Raw genomic sequence first — 17,983 nt, 5'->3', positions numbered from 1 at the left:
GGTGCCTGAGGCCTGCGTCTCTGCTCTCCTGAGACCGCCCCCTCCAGCTCCCCTCTCAACCACGGCCTGCTGTGAGAGGGAAAAAGCTGTCGGGCCGGGAAGAAGAACCAGCGGTGCACTAATCACGGCCCCGGCTTCTGCGGCTGCTTGTGGCCTTGCACTGCCTGCAGCCCGGATGGGGAGAACTGCAGAAGCTCCCCCAGCCAGGGTGGCACGACGTCGGGACCGGGTGAAGGGGAGAGCAGGCGATGGCGCCTCCGTCCCGCTCCTGACGAGCGAACGGTGCCGGCCCGCCTCTGGGTGGCTGAAGGTGGACTGGGGCTCAAACGGGGAGGAGGCCGAGAAACCCGGCGCGGCCTACCTCTAACTGCCGACGCCGACGGGACTCCACCGCTGCTGACACCGACGACCGCCGCAGGTAACACCTCTTGCCTGCGATCCCCTGCCAGGAACACCTCCAGCCAGCTTGTACCCTCCGTGGCAACCCGCTGTGCCACCTGCCTCATCAGCTCATCCGCCATCTGTACTCCGGAAAATGCCCTGGACCGCAGAGGAAGATCTCTCACAGGACCAGACGTCTGACGTTTGCAGCTCCAGCAGGTAAGATAGTGAACTGCCCTTGACCTCAACTATTTATCTGCTCCTAACCCCTCCTCTATCCCCTTGTCCAACCAATCCCTGCTCCTGATTTTTTCCCGCACTTTTTCCCCCCTTCCATCCCCCTATCACATACAGTCCCAGGCACTTTCTCTATTTGATTTAGTGCCTCAACACTAATAATAAATCTCTTCCAATATCTCCGCTCACTGGTAATGGCAGTTGTAATATTTCCTATACGAGCTCCTGGGTGGCTCATGGCAGAGCTGCTCTGTTGTCATGGTTATTACCGGCTTCAGCTGCGGCCTAGTAGAGGACAGCGGGGGATCTCCAGAACGGCGCCATTCAGGTGACATATCGGGGGCAGGTAGAGCGCCATAACTCTGATCAGAAGCCGACATCTCAGTGTTAGAGGGTAAATCAGACGTCCGGTGACTATAACAAGAAGACGCCAGGACATGTCCACAGGGGAGATAATAAAAGCGCTGGATTATGGGGACACTCCTGCAGGAGAGCGGTTTTATCTTATCTGGATCTGAGTGAAGCTGCACAAGGACCTGCGATCCCTCCATTTCTGCAGACGCCGGAGCTTCAGGATCTCCCAGTGACGTCACTATTCAGCAGTTCCATGATTCTGGGGGTGACAATCACTCCATGGAAATGAGGACGAGGGGACGGCAGCAGCGTCCAGACCAGAGGACCGAGCAGCCCCTCCATCAAGTCCTCCCGTGTGACAGACCCTCCTGCTTCTGCATTAGGAGGCAGGAGACGTCAGTACAGCAAACGGCCGAGCCCTGAACAGAAAGACGTCACCCAGATACCGCAGCGGAGGATTCAGGAGCGCTGGGAAGTCTTCATCTGTGGCCGGAGGTTTCCTGTAAGACAGGTGAGAGCGGGGGTGGAGCTTCACACCTGTCCGCCCACTGGTTTACCCACAATTCTCCTTGTCTTTACCCCTCTCACCTGCTCACTTATAGGGTCTATCTGCTTTATACACCCCCTGTCCATATACTCTATTACACCACATGGCCGTCATTACACAGAGCAGCCCCCCCTCCCCCGCAGCCACGCTGTATATATGTTGTGTATATAATGTTCATATGTCTACAGGTTGTGTGTTAATATAAACATAGAGTGTAATTCCTTTAATCCGGCATCCAATAATACAGACACTCTGATAATTCAGCACTTGTTTCTAGCACTGAACTGCAATATAAACCCACAAATCAAGGAGCACTGTGTGAGGGGATCCCCCAATTATTATACTGGAGCAGGATCATGTAATACCCAAGTCTCCACCAAAAGTAAACAATGGAGGTTGGGAGCCAAAGGGGCCCTAACCATTTGTCAGTACAGGGCCCAGATACTACTAATGGCCGCTCTGGGTCTGGTGTCTTAATTGAATTTGGGGTCTAGTCAGGGGTCTGAATATATTCCGGTGTCTGGTCTAGAGACAGTATTAATATCAGGTTCTGAATTAATTTAGGGTTCTGGTCTGGGGTCTGAATTTAATTTTTGGGTCTGACATCTGACAGATTTTTATCCAATGTAAGTAAAAAAAAAGTACATTACTATTCAATGACAGCAAGAAGAGATATTAAAATCGTAAGGAAATAATACAGAAAGTATATTGAAAAATGTTATATCTTTCCTTTATACAAAAAATAATTTTTATTCGCAGAAACTGGAATAGCCCTTTAACCCTTTGAGGACCAGACTGATTTTCGTTTTTATGCTTTTTTTTTCCGCCCTGCCTTCCAAGAGTAATAACTTTTTTATTTTTTCGTTGACACGGCCATGTGTGGGTTTAATTTTTATGAGACAAGTTGTACTTTCTAATGGTGCTATTTAACCCCTTCCCGAATTTGTCGTAAGTATACGACATGGAAAGCCAGTGCTTCCCGCAAAATGTCGTATACTTACGCCAAATGTTTGGCACCGGCTCAGAAGCTGAGTCGGTGCCATCATCCCCGAATGTCAGCTGTATCTGACAGCTGACATCCTGCTGTAACGGCGGGACCGAAGTTAACTTCGATCCCCGACATTAACCCCTTAAATGCAGCCGTCAAAAGCGATGGCTACATTAAAGGTGTTTGCATCTCATCGACACCCCAGCAATGAAATCGCTGGGGTGTCGGTGGCTGCAATGGCAACCGGAGGCCTAATAGTGGCCTCCCGGTGTGCCTAGCACGGAAAACTTCCAGCCTCCGCCCGGAGGCGTGGCCTGAAAGGCTTCCGTAGCTGCCGGCAAGATGGCGCCGGCTCAGGAGATGAGCCGGAGCCATCAGCGGTGGATATCAGCTTTATGTTACAGCTGACATCCACATGTAACGGCAGGAACTGGAGCTAGCGCTGATCCCTGCCATTAACCCCTCAGATGCAGCGATCAGATCCGATCGCTGGATCTTTGTGGTTGCTAGCAGATTGGCAGCTGTGCCCTGCAATCGCACAACTGCCGACTGCTACTATGACACCAGGAGACCTAACAATGGCCTCCTGTTTGCCATTACGGAAGCCGATTAGGCCCCGCTCGGAGGCGAAGCCTAATCGGCTTGCTGTCAGTGAATGACTGACAGATCTAATACATTGCACTACGTAGGTAGTGCAATGTATTAGAAAAAAAAATCTGACAGTTGGACCTTCAAGTCCCCTATCGGGACTAAAGTAAAGTGTAAAAAAAGTTGTAAAAAATATAATAAAAGTTTTAAGTAATAAAATAAAACACAATCACCCTTTTTCCCTTATCAAGTCCTTTATTATTGAAAAAAATAAATAAAGCATACATATTTGGTTCTCACAACTTGGCGACAGAAAAAATACATTCTTTTTACAAAAGTAATTTTATTGTGCAAAAAGTTGTAAAACATAAAAAAGTGCCATAAATTAGGTATTGCCGGAATCGTACCGACCCGCAGAATAAAGTTAACATGTAATTTATAACGCATGGTGAACACTGTATAAAAAAAACCCTAAAAAAACTATGGCAGAATTGCTGTTTCTTGGTCACCTTGCCTCTCAAAAAATAGGATAAAAGGTGATCAAAAAGTCGCATGTACCCCAAAATGGTACCAATAATAACTACAGCTTGTCCCTCAAAAAAACAACCCTCATACCGCTACGTCTATGAAAAAATAAAATTAGTTATGGCTCCAATAAGTCAGGAAATAAAAACATGCAGTTGTGCAGATCAGAGGGGAACATTTCATCTGTTTCAAGATACGATTTATCAGGGCCCTCAAATTAGGGACCCATGAAGGGGGGGCCCAAACATATCTGCTAGAAGCGAGGGTGCCCATATTATACCAGGACAACATTTCACAGCAAAATTCCACAAACTGCAAAGGTGCGGAGTGTGGACCAAAGGGGGATAAGAAAGGACGCCATATATGAGTGCGACACGGGCCTGTGCAGAAAGGATTGCTTCACTGCGTAACACACATCTATGGATCATTTTATTATTTTTTTACCCCATTATTATGCCACCTGGCTATGCCCCTGATGTACTCTGCCCAGCTTACATGTACCCCCACATTATAAATGGAAACACCAGTAATACTCAAACAAAACTACTACAAAGCAAAATCTACGCTTCAAAAGCCAAATGGCGCTCCCACCCATCTGAGCCCTACAGTGTGCCCAAACAGCAGTTTACTTCCACATATATGGCGCCGCCATACCCGGGAGAACCCTTTTAACAATTTTTGGGGTGTGTGTCTACAGTGGCATAAGCTGGGCACGACATACTTGCCACTGAATTGGCAATTCTGGGGAAAAAATTTAATTTTTACTTTGCACCATACGCAGCACATTTATTTATGGAAAAAACCTGTGGGGTGAAAATGCTCACTACACCCCTTACTAAATGCCTCGAGGGGTGTAGTTTCTAAAATGGGGTCACTTCTGGGGGGTTTATTTTATTATTTCCCATCTGAGCCTCTGCAATTGTGAACCAATTCTGTGTAAATCGCCAAATTAGGCCTCAATTTCGCATGGTACTCTCGCAATGAGCCCTGTCAAATGTCCAGGCAAAAGATTAGGGCCCCATGTAGGGTGATTCTAAAACCGGGAAACACAGCATAATAATTAGAGCGCGGTCTTGTTATGGTGGCACAAGCTGGGCACCACATATTGGCATATCTATGGAAAAAATCCCATTTTCACTCTGCAATATCGAGTGCACACTAATTTATGCAAAACAGCTGCAGAGTTAACATGCTCACTACACCACTATGTAAATGCATTGAGGGGTGTAGTTTCCAAAATGGGGATCACTTTTGGGGGGGTTTCCACTGTTTTGGTCCCACAGGGGTTTTGCAAATGCGACATAACGACCAGAAACCAATCCAGCAAAATCTGTACTCTGAAAGCTAAATTGCGCTCCTTCCCTTCTGAGCCCTGCTGTGTGCCCAAAAATGAGTTTATAACCACATATGGGGTATTGCCGTAGTCGGGAGAAATTGCTTAACAAATTTTGGGTTCTTTTTCTACTTTATTTTTTGAGAAAATTAAATTTTTTGAGCTAAAGCTACGTCTTATTGGGAAAAAAAATGTAATTTTTATTTTCACTGCCCAATTCAAATAAAATCTATGAAACAGCTGTGGGGTCAAAATGCTCACTACACCCCTAGATTAATTCCTGAAGGGGTGTAGTATCACAAATGGAGTCACTTTTGGGTAGTTTCCACTGTACTGGTACCTTAGGGGCTTTGCAATGGTGATATGGAGTCAAGAAACCAATCCAGCAAAATCTGGGCTCCAAAAGCGAAATGCTGCTCCTTCTCTTCTGTTCCTTGCCATGTGCCCAAACAGCAGTTTATGACCACAAATGGGGTATTGCCGTACTCAGGAGAAATTGCTTTACAAATATTGGGGGGGGGGGTTCTTTTTTTCCTTTATTTGTTGAGAAAATTAAAAATGTTGACCTAAAGCTACATCTTATTGATGAAAAAGGATTGTTTTTATTTTCACTGCCCAATTCTAATAAATTCTATGAAACACCTGTGGGGGTCAAAATGATCACCACACACGTAGATCTTCAAGGGGTGTAGTTTCCAAAATGGGGTCACTTTTTTGGCGTTTTCATTGTTTTGTCCCCTCAAGGGCTCTGAAAATGTGTCCTGGCCATTCCTGCTAAATTTGAGCTCCAAAAGCCAAATGGAGTTCTTTCCCTTCTAAGCCTTGCCGTGTGTCCAAACAGCAATTTATTGCCACATGTTGGGTATTGTTTTACTCTAGAGAGATTGCTTTACAAATGCTTTTTCTCCTTTAATCCTTGTGGAAATGAGAAAAAATTAGCTAAACCTACATTTTCTTTGAAAGAATATAGATTTTCATTTTCACGGCCTACTTCCAATAATTTCTGCAAAAAACCTGCAGTGTCAAAATGCTCACTATACCCCTATATAATTTCCTCAAGGGGTGCAGTTTCCAAAATGGGGCCACTTGTGGGGGGTTTCCACTGTTTTGGTCCCTCAGGGGCTTTGCAAATGCGACATGGCCTCCGCAAACCATTCCTGCTAAATTTGAGCTCCAAAAGTCAAATAGCGCTCTTTCCCTTCTAAGCCCTGCCGTGTGTCCAAACAGACGTTTATGACCACATGTGGAGTATTCTTTTACTCGGGAGAAATCGCTCTACAAATGTTGCGGTGCTTTTTCTCCTTTAGTCCTTTTGGAAATAAAAAAAAATTTGCTAAACCTACATTTTATTTGAAAGAATGTAGATTTTCATTTTCACAGCCTACTTCCAAAAAATTTCTGCAAAAAAACTGTCTTGTCAAATTTCTCACTATACCCCTAAATAAATTCCTTCGAGGGGTGTAGTTTCCCAAATGGGGTCACTTTTGGGGGGTTTCCACTGTTTTGGTACCACAAGAGCCCTTCAAAACTGACGTGAAGCCTAAAATATATTCTAATAAAAAGGAGACCCCAAAATCCTCTAGTTGCTCCTTTGCTTCTGAGGCCGGTGCTTCAGTCCATTAGCACAGTAGGACCACATGTGAGATATTTCCTAAAACTGCAGAACCTGGGCAATAAATATTGAGTTGCGTTTCTCTGGTTAAACTTTGTGTTACAAAAAAAAGGATTAAAAATTAATTTCTGCAACAACAAAAAATTTAGTTTGTAAATTTCACCTCTACTTTTGTTTAATTCCTGTGAAACGTCTAAAGGGTTAAGAAACTTTCTAAATGCTGTTTTGAATACTTTGAGGGGTGAAGTTTTTAAAATGGGGTGACTTTTTGGTGGTTTCTAAGATCTAAGGACCTCAAAGCCGCTTCACAACTGAACTGGCCCCTGTAAAAATAGCCTTTTGAAATTTTCTTGAAAATGTGAGAAATTGCTGCTAAAGTTCTAAGCCTTGTAATATCCTAGAAAAATAAAAGGATGTTCAAAAAACGAGGCCAATCTAAAGTAGACATATGGGGGATGTTAATTAGCAATAATTGTGTGTGGTATTACTATCTGCAGGCAGATACATTTAAATTTAGAAAAATGCTAATTTTTGCAATTTTTCCTTACATTTTGGTGTTTTTCACATTTAAATACTGTATGTATCGAGCAAATTTTGCCAGTAACATAAAGTCCAATGTGTCATGAGAAAACAATCTCAGAATCGCTTGGATAGGTTAAAGCATTCCGAAGTTATTACCACATAAAGGGAAACATGTAAGATTTGAAATATGAGGCTCTGTCAGGAAGGTCAAAAGTGGCTAAAGAGGGAAAGGGTTAATATTATGTGTGATGTACTGGGAAGCTGGAATTTTTTTTTTAGAATGGAGTGGAATTGGAAAAAAACAGCAGGCCGGCATTTTCTTATGGATTTCGTTTTTACGGTGTTCACTGTACAGTGAAAGTGACGTGTTACCTTTATTCTGAGGGTCAGTACGATCGCGGTGATACCAAATTTATATAGTTTTTGTTATGTTTTATTACCTTTAAAAAAACGACAAAGTTTGAAAAAAATATTTGCACCATATTGTGACCCCCATAATAACGTTTTTATATTTCTGTGTACAGGGCTGTGTAAGGCGTCTTTTTGTACGTGGAAAGATGTGGTTTTTATTGATACCATTTTGGGGAATATCGGGCATTTCAAACACTTCATTAAATTTTGTGGGCGGTTGTAGTGGCAAAAAAATAGCGATTCAGACATTTTTTTTTTTTTCACGCTACGGTGTTCACCATATTGGATAAATATTTTTATATTATTATAGTTTGGGTATTTTCGGACGCAGGGATACCTAATGTGTTTATGTTTATTTTTATATTGTGATCTAGGGAATTATTTTTATTGTTTTTTAGCCCCTCTAGGGGATTTGTACCTGCGATCATTGGATCGCTTGTGCCATAGACTGCAATATCACAGTATTGCAGTCTATGGTGAAATCAGTACTTTGTTATTGAGACCTGCCACAGGCAGGTCCTAATAGCAATCTTCCTATAGCAGGGCTGGGAGCGTTCACAAGGCGGCCAGCTGCTAGAGGAACACGCCGGCTCCCACCATCTTGCCGCGTGTGAGCCGGTGTTACACAGCAGAGACCCAGCGGCTATGACGCCCGCTCTGCTTCTGAGCTGGCGCCATATTTAAATACCCTTTCCTTTACATAAATAGCCAGTGCAGCGACAGGAAAGGGTTAACAGGAAATAACTCAGAAGCAAAACGTTCTTCTTTTCTGCCTCCCTTCAGCCCCCGTAGCATTGATTTTATCATATCTCTATATAAATAGTAAATCTGTCTAGTTATGAAGTGATATGTCACCTCACCATACTGTAGCGTTACATTACTAAGCAGTCTTGCCATTCAGGAGTGTGGACAATTTGGGTGATAACAGTTGTCTGGGTTTTCTCTGGGCAGATATACAGAAGTGTCCTTCCTTAAAGAGGCTCTGTCACCAGATTTTGCAACCCCTATCTGCTATTGCAGCAGATCGGCGCTGCAATGTAGATTACAGTAACGTTTTTATTTTTTTTAAAACGAGCATTTTTGGCCAAGTTATGACCATTTTTGTATTTATGCAAATGAGGCTTGCAAAAGTACAACTGGGCGTGTTTACAGTAAAAGTACAACTGGGCGTGTATTGTGTGTTACATCTGGGCGTTTTTACTTCTTTTACTAGCTGGGCGTTAGGAATGGGAGTGTATGATGCTGACGAATCAGCATCATCCACTTCTCTTCGTTACCACCCAGCTTCTGGCAGTGCAGACACACAGCGTGTTCTCGAGAGATCACGCTGTGACGTCACTCACTTCCTGCCCCAGGTCCTGCATCGTGTCGGCCACATCGGCACCAGAGGCTACAGTTGATTCTGCAGCAGCATCAGCGTTTGCAGGTAAGTAGCTACATCGACTTACCTGCAAACGCCGATGCTGCTGCAGAATCAACTGTAGCCTCTGGTGCCGATGTGTCCTCGCTCGTCCGACACGATGCAGGACCTGGGGCAGGAAGTGAGTGACGTCACAGCGTGATCTCTCGAGAACACGCTGTGTCTGCACTGCCAGAAGCTGGGTGTTGTGAAGAGAAGTGGATGATACTTCTCGTCAGAACGCCCAGCTAGTAAAAGTAGTAAACACGCCCCGATGTAACACACATAATACACGCCCAGTTGTACTTTTACTGTAAACACGCCCAGTTGGACTTTAGAAAGCCTCATTTGCATAAATACAAAAGTGGTCATAACTTGGTCAAAAATGCTCGTTTTTTAAAAATAAAAACGTTACTGTAATCTACATTGCAGCGCCGATCTGCTGCAATAGCAGATAGGGATTGCAAAATCTGGTGACAGAGCCTCTTTAACTTATGTCTTCGGCCCCATGCAAACGACCGTATTTTTCATCCGTAATTACGGACCCATTCATTTCTATTGGCCACGGACACCTTTCTGTATTTTTGCTGAAAAAATGATAGAACCTGCCACTCTCCCATAGAAGCCTATGGGCGCTTCCGTATATATGGACGGCTACGGATGTGTATGCATAAACCATCCGTATTTACAGAAGCGTTGCTAAGCAACATGTTAGTGACATCATTTGCAGCCTCCCTTTTTTTTTACGTATACGTATATACGGATCAAATACGGATGCACTATAGACCGTATTTGCGGATATCGTTCCATATATATACGGATGACTACGGATTCGTATTTACCGACAGTATTTACGGATAGATGAAAATACGGTCATGTGCATGGGGCCTAAGCCGAGATATATGGCGCGAGATGTTAAACGAAGATGTAAAAGAAAGTATTTACTCCGACGGATGCCATATGTCGCCCATAGACTCCCATGTTAAAAACAAGTGTATGTTGCTTTTTTTTGCTAGATGGCACGAGATTGTATTGAATTGGTATTATGATACATTGTATAACTTGATGCAAGTTAAGGGTTAACACATCTGTAAGGCCCAGTTCACACAAAGTTTTTTTATGCGGAAACCGTATCAGATTTAGTGTAAAAAAAAGTCCCAAACCACCTCCCATTGATTTCAATGGGAGGCGGAGGCGTTTTTTTCCGCGGCGGCTTTCAGCCGCTTGTGTTACAAAAAAGCGGCATACTCTTTCTTTCCGCCGTTTTTTACCCGAAAAATGCAGCGAAAAAGGCCACGAAAATAGCGGCAAGAATTTGCAGGCAGATTTTCCATTCCTGAATGAATTTTGAGGCAGATTTTTCTGCCTGCAAAAAAACTCTGTGTAAACGGGGTCTAACTGAGAATTATTATTTTTATTTACAATCTATTTACTGTTTTTTCTTCCCTTTTTAGAGATGACGTGTCTTCATATGATGTCATCAGTCCTACTCCTATGTGGTGAACAGGTAAGTTACAAGAGGTAGGTGACTATTTAATATGAATGTATTGTCTGCGTTATTCACATAGAGTATATATGTATACTGCTACACATGGCCGGACGTGTTGCACCCATAAAATGGCGTAATCAGGAAAGATTGGTGACATATTTAGGAATGAATGACTCTCTTTTATGGACAGTTGTAGACACATGAAGGATTTTTGTGGGAATGATCTTCTACATGGGGAATAATGCCGGGGTTGCAGATATCTTGTAATGTCTGCCCCTTACATGAAGAGAGTCTCTATAGTGAGACATATGAGAATGCGTGTACGATTGGGAGCAGATCCCATCTACAGCCCCCATATCCTTCCAAATCACTTTACTGCATCATGGGAAATACCTATTTTTGTTGGCAGCTTTGCCCATGAAGGAACTTTATGCTTTAGGTTGGGGCTACATGGGAATTTCTAATCATGTGCAACACAAATGACTACTAGTACTACAGGGGCTCAGCAAATGTGACATGGCGCCCAGAAACCATTCCAAAATCCAAATGGTGCTCCTTCCATTCTGATCCCTACCGTGTGTCCAAACAGATGTTTATGACCACATGTGGGGTATTGTTTTACTCGGGAGAAATTGCTTTACAAATGCTTTTTCTCCTTAAGTCCTTGTGGAAATGAAAAAAAATTAGCTAAACCTACATTTTCTTTGAAAAAATGTAGATTTTCATTTTTACGGCCTACTTCCAATAAGTTCTGTAAAACGCCTGTAGGGTCAAACTGCTCACTGTACCCCTAGATAATTTCCTCATGGGGTGTAGTTTCCAAAATGGGGTCACTTGTTGGGGGTTTCCACTGTCTTGTCCCCTCAGGGGCTTTGCAAATGCAACATGCCCTCCGCAAACCATTCCTGTTAAATTTGAGTTCCAAAAGCCAAATGGCGCTCTTTCCCTTCTCAGCCTCGCCGTGTGTCCAAACAGCCATTTATTACCACATGTGGGGTACTGTTTTACTCGGGAGAAATTTCTTTACAAATTTTATGGTGCTTTTTCTCATTTGTCCTTGTGGAAATGAAAAAAAAATAGCTAAGCCTACATTTTATTTAAAAAAAATTCGATTTTCATTTATACAGCCTACTTCCAAAAATGTCTGCAAAAAACCTGTGGGGTCAAAATGCTCACTATACCCCTAGATAATTTCCTCATGGGGTGTAGTTTCCAAAATGGGGTCACTTGTTGGGGGTTTCCACTGTTTTGTCCCCTCAGGGGCTTTGCAATTGAGACATGGCCTCCGCAAACCATTCCTGCTAAATTTGAGCTCCAAGAGCCAAATGGCGCTCTTTCCCTTCTCAGCCCTGCCGTGTGTCCAAACAACCGTTTATTACCACATGTGGGGTATTGTTTTACTCGGGAGAAATTGCTCCACAAATGTTGTGGTAAAAAATGTAGATTTTAATTTTCATGGCTTAGTTCCAAAAATGTTTGCAAAAAAACTGGCGGCTCAAAATGCTTGCTAAACCCCTAAATAAATTCCTTGAGGGGTGTAGTTTCCCAAATGGGGTCACTTTTGGGGAGTTTCCACTGTTTTAGTTCCACAAGACCTCTTCAAAGCTGACATGGTGCCTAAAATATATTCTAATAAAAAGGAGGCCCAAAATCCACTAGGTGCTAATTTGCTTCTGAGGCCGGTGCTTCAGTCCTTTATCACACTAGAGCTACATGTGGGATATTTCCTAAAACTGCAGAACCTGGGAAATAAATATTAAGTTGTATTTCTCTGGTAAAACCTTCTGTGGTACAAAAAAAATGGATTCAAATTGAATTTCTGGAAAAAAATAATGAACTTTGTAAATTTCACCTCTAGTTTGCCTTAATTCCTGCGAAATGTCTAAAGGGTTAAGAAACTTTCTAAATGCTGTTTTGAATACTTTGAGGGGTGCAGTTTTTAAAATGGGGTGACTTATTGGGGGTTTCTAATATATAAGGACCTCAAAGCCACTTCACAGCTGAACTGGCCCCTGTAAAAATAGCCTTTTGAAATTTTCTTGAAAATGTGAGAAATTGTTGCTAAGTTTCTAAGCCTTGTAACGTCCTAGAAAAATAAAAGGATTTTCAAAAACAGAGGCCAATCTAAAGTAGACATATGGGGGATGTTAATTAGCAACATTTTTGTGTGTTATAACTGCCTGTCTTACAAGCAGATACATTCAAATTGAGAAAAATGCAGATTTTTGGTGTTTTTCACAATTAAATACTGAATGTATCGGGGAAATTTTGCCAGTAACATAAAGTCCAATGTGTCACGAGAAAACAACCTCAGAATCGCTTGGATAGGTAAAAGCATTCTGGAGTTATTACCACATAATTGAAACATGTCAGCTTTGAAAAATGAGGCTCTGTCAGGAAGGTCAAAAGTGGCCACAGCGGGAGGGGGTTAAAGAGGCTCTGTCACCACATTATAAGTGCCCAATCTCATACATTAGGAGATCGGCGCTGTAATGTAGGTGACAGTAATGCTTTCTATTTTTAAAAAAACGATCTATTTTCACCACTTTATTAGCGATTTTAGATTTATGCTAATGAGTGTCTTAATGCCCAAGTGGGCGTGTTTTTACTTCAGACCAAGTGGGCGTTGTACAGAGGAGTGTATGACGCTGACCAATCAGCGTCATGCACTCCTCTCCATTCATTTAGGCAGCGCATAGGGATCCTTTTAGATCGCTATGTGCTGTCTTATACTAACACATTAACAATACCGAAGACAGTTTTGACAGTGAATAGACATTCCACGGGATGTCTATTCACAATCCCTGCACTTCGTTAATGTGTCTATGGTAGTTACAGTAGAGCACAGCGTAATCTCGCGAGATTACGCTGTAGATGAAAGGTTACAACGAGATGTTGCCCTAGAAAAGGGCCAAAACAAAGAGAGCCCTAAAGAGGCCAAATAAATGGTACCCAAATGAGGACCATAGAAATGGTTCCTGAGTAAGAACTATATAAATAGTGGCCGAGGACCACTGAAATGGTGCCTGCGTGTGGCCAAAAACAGATGATGCCCTAGAAAAGGGCCAAAACAAAGAGAGCCCTAGAGAGGCCAAATAAATGGTACCTAGATGGAGACCATAGAAATGGTTCCCGAGTAAGGACTATATAAATAGTGCCCGAGGACCACTGAAATGGTGCCTGCGTGTGGCCAAAAACAGATGCCCTAGAAAAGGGTCAAAACAAATAGAGCCCTAAAGAGGCCAAAATAAATGGTACCCAAATGAGGACCATAGAAATGGTGCCCGAGAAAGGACCATATAAATAGTGCCCGAGGACCACTGAAATGGTGCCTGCGTGTGGCCAAAAACAGATGATGCCCTAGAAAAGGGCCAAAACAAAGAGAGCCCTAAAGAGGCCAAATAAATGGTACCTAGATGAAGACCATAGAAATGGTTCCTGAGTAAGGACTATATAAATAGTGCCCGAGGACCACTGAAATGGTGCCTGCGTGTGGCCAAAAACAGATGCCCTAGAAAAGGGTCAAAACAAATAGAGCCCTAAAGAGGCCAAAATAAATGGTACCCAAATGAGGACCATAGAAATGGTGCCCGAGAAAGGACCATATAAATAGTGCCCGAGGACCACTGAAATGGTGCCTGCGTGTGGCCAAAAACAGATGCCCTAGAAAAGGGTCAAAACAAATAGAGCCCTAAAGAGGCCAAAATAAATGGTACCCAAATGAGGACCATAGAAATGGTGCCCGAGAAAGGACTATATAAATAGTGCCCGAGGACCACTGAAATGGTGCCTGCGTGTGGCCAAAAACAGATGATGCCCTAGAAAAGGGCCAAAACAAAGAGAGCCCTAAAGAGGCCAAATAAATGGTACCTAGATGAAGACCATAGAAATGGTTCCTGAGAAAGGACTATATAAATAGTGCCCGAGGACCACTGAAATGGTGCCTGCGTGTGGCCAAAAACAGATGCCCTAGAAAAGGGTCAAAACAAATAGAGCCCTAAAGAGGCCAAAATAAATGGTACCCAAATGAGGACCATAGAAATGGTGCCCGAGAAAGGACCATATAAATAGTGCCCGAGGACCACTGAAATGGTGCCTGCCTGTGGCCAAAAACAGATGATGCCCTAGAAAAGGGCCAAAACAAAGAGAGCCCTAAAGAGGCAAAATAAATGGTACCTAGATGAAGACCATAGAAATGGTTCCCGAGTAAGGACTATATAAATAGTGCCCGAGGACCACTGAAATGGTGCCTGCGTGGGGCCAAAAACAGATGCCCTAGAAAAGGGTCAGAGCACATAGAGCCCTAAAGAGGCTAAAATAAATGGTAATGGATGAGTATAATATAGTGAGTGTGGGTAGGTTTGTGTAAAATGGAAGTGTGTTATTTAGTGAGTGCAAAGAAGTATATAATAGATGAGTGTAAATTAGTGAGTTTGGGTAGGTAGGTATATAATCGATGAGTGTAATATAGTGAGTGCAGATAGGTAGGTATATATTGGATGAGTGTAATATAGTGAGTGCAGATCGGTAGGTATATAATGGATGAGTGTTATATAGTGAGTGCAGGTAGGAAGGTAGGTATGTAATGGATGTGTGCAATATAGTAAGTGTGGGTTAGTAGGTGTATGTCACGTAGTGATGGAGGTATGTGGTGGTGGCCAGGAGCCAGAGGACGTCATGTAGAGGTAAGTATATGGCAGCCGCAGAGAGCCTTATGCCCCCTCTTTTTAGCCTTGTGGGGAAAGTGAAGACAACATTTCCAGAGGAGAGATGAAGCATGATCATTTTCCTCAGGTTCCCAACATTTCTCCTCAGACCAAAGATTTTCTAATTGACCAGGTACCGGAGCTTCCCTCTGGACCTCTTGGTGCCCAGAATCCCGTTGACTTCATACTCTCTATCAGGAGTGGAGGAAGCAGGAGAACGAGGAAACTTCTTGGAGAAGTGATTCCGGAACAGAGACTTGGGAAGAGGCACATGAAAACATTTGGGAGTTTTCAAAGACTGTGGGAGTCGGAGCTTGTAGAAAACCAAGGATCCAATTTAAAACAGTGGGTCCTCAAACAAATGTACTTGGTGGATAACTAGACCTTGTCTCCTGGGTGGAATTGTGGAGGAACTCTATACTTCTTGTATGCATTTCCCTTCAATCGGCCTACTCCTTTACTTATAGACTCCTTGGCCTCCTGCCCTCTATGCAAGAATTGAGTGAAACTGGCTGCTGGAACTTTGGACAGTGTTGGAACTGGCAGAGGGATTCTTGGATGCTGTCCATAAATCAAGAAAAAAGGTGTGAATTCCCAGGTGTAGTTATTATAAGCAAACTCTGCCCACGGAAGGAGACTAGTCCAGTCATCTTGAAGTGCGGACACAAAATTGCTGAAAAAGTTTTCCAAAACCTGGTTGAACCATTCCAATTCTCCATTAGATTAATGGTGGTAGGCGGAAAGAAAATCCAACTTAACTTCAAACAACTTGCAGAGTGGCCTTTAGAACTTTGAAGTAAATTTCACTCCTCTATCGAACACGATATGCTTAGGGAGTCATCGCAGACGAAAAATGTGTTTACTGAAGAGATTAGACAGACTTTTAGCAGAAGAAAGGCCGGTCAGAGGAATAAAGTGTGCCATCTTCAAAAAACAGTCAACTACGAACCAGATTACAGTACAACCAGAGCAACTTGGTAAGCCAAGTCCAACCTGCTTGATGAGGGTTTAGTTTATATGCCGTTTGCAGATACAATACATTTTTGTGGTCGGTGTAGACAGTGATGGCATAATGAGCACCTTCTAGCAAACGTCTCCATTCTTCGAGAGCTAATTTTATGGCCAAGAGTTCCTGATCTCCAATGCCATCATTTTTCTGGGTAGGGGACAAGGCATTGGAGAAGAATCCACAGGAAAGCGTTTTTGCTTTATAATTTTTTTGAAAAAGAACAGCACGCACTCCTTACCGATGAGACCTGCTTCTCCAAGATGGAGGTTTTACTGTAGTCCGGTCCATGGAGAACTAAGGCAGAGGAGAATGCCTGTTTAAGGCTGAGGAAAGCAGAAACAGCTTTAGAAGTCCGAATTTTGGCAATGAAACCCATTTTGGTGATAGCAGAGATGGGTGCCACCAGGTAAGAAAATTTAGGAATTAATTGTCGATCATAATTAGTAACTTCAGGAAGTCGTTGTATGGCTTTGAGTCCATGGGGACTAGACAATTTAAGTACTGCTGGATCTATTTGAATTCCTTGATCAGAGATATATCCTACAAAAGACAGTCTGGATCACTCAAAAAGCAATTTTTTAAGCTTGGCATATAGATGATTCTCTGTAAGTCGGTGCAGAACAAGACTCTATTGCTTGCGATGAGTATAGTGGTCTAGGGAGAAAACAAAAATGGCATCCAAATATAACAAAACACAGCCGTATAATAGATCTTGCAAAATGTCGTTAACTTGTTCTTGAAAGACAGCCGGGGGATTTCTGAGACCAAAAGGCACAATTAGATATTCATGGTTTCCATCTCTAGTGTTAAACATGATTTTTCCCTCATTCCCTTCACAGATGTGAATCAAATTGTAAGTACCACGTAAGTCTAGCTTGGTGAAAATCTTAGCACCTTGCAGTCAGTCAAAGAGCTTGGAAATGAACGTGTTTTTTTTTTTATCGTGATTTCATTAAGACCTCGGTAGTTAATACAGGGCCTGTTCATCCTTGATGCGGTCTGCCAGACCTTTCCAAAACATAGCGACAAGAGAATCAATGTTCCACTGTAACTCTGTGGATAATGTGCAAAACTGGATGGCATATTGTCCTACTGGAGTAGTGACGAAGAAGCAGATGATGACTTTTTTAAAAGTCGTGAAAAATTCTTGGATAACAAAGATGATGGGTTTTTCCTTTTCCATAGAGGTGAAGCCCAGGCCTGCGCCTCACCAGACAGTAGAGACAAGATGTTGGCTACCTTAGCGTGGTCGGAAGCTAATTGCTGCGCTACTAGCTCAAAACGGATTGTGCATTGATTTAATCCTCTACAAGGCTTGGAGTCGCCTTTGTAACGTGGAGGAGTTGGAAGATGCAATCCAGGACTGAAGGCAGCAAATTGAGGAGGTGGCGATTGCGCCCCAGCAGCAGATAAAACACTTAAATGTGAAGAAACATTTTGTAATAACTGATACAATTGATACTAGCGGACACGTTGCCTGAAATGGTGTCGAAAGTTCTCTAGGATCTGGTTGACCCTCTCCACTTGGCCATTGAACTGTGGATGGTATTCAGAAGAAAGATCTGACTTGACTTCCAGCAGGCCACACAGAGCTCTCCAAAATCTTTAGGTGAACTGTACACCGTGGCCTGAAACAATATGATGGGAAAGAACATGCAGGCGAAATATATGCTGTATAAAGAGACCGGCAAGATGAGGAGCAGAAGGCAAACAAGACAAAAGACCAAAATGTGCCATTTTAAATAAGCGATCTACCACCGGCCAGATGGTATTGCATTTGGATGAAAGGAGTAGATCCCTCACAATGTCCATCGCAATATGTTGCCACAGAGAATCAGGGACTGGAAGAGGTAGAAGAAGACCAGATGGTCTGGACTTGGAG

At 43.0% G+C, this 17,983-nt stretch overlaps 1 protein-coding gene across 1 annotated transcript in view; it reads left to right on the top strand.

Annotated features, from left to right (window-relative positions):
• Positions 1-17,468, top strand: part of LOC142699062 (uncharacterized) — a 55,467-nt gene extending 37,999 nt beyond the window's left edge. Inside the window, exon 4 of the mRNA XM_075847977.1 lies at positions 17,415-17,468. Coding sequence (XP_075704092.1) covers positions 17,415-17,468 — 54 coding nt within the window. The remainder of the gene's footprint in view (positions 1-17,414) is intronic.
• The last annotated feature ends 515 nt before the right edge of the window (positions 17,469-17,983 follow it).

The sequence above is a fragment of the Rhinoderma darwinii genome, unplaced genomic scaffold (genome assembly GCF_050947455.1).
Source record: "Rhinoderma darwinii isolate aRhiDar2 unplaced genomic scaffold, aRhiDar2.hap1 Scaffold_122, whole genome shotgun sequence".
NCBI lineage: Eukaryota > Metazoa > Chordata > Amphibia > Anura > Rhinodermatidae > Rhinoderma > Rhinoderma darwinii.
The sequence above is the reverse complement of the archived record's forward strand: the minus strand, read 5'-3'. Positions and strand labels throughout refer to the sequence as shown.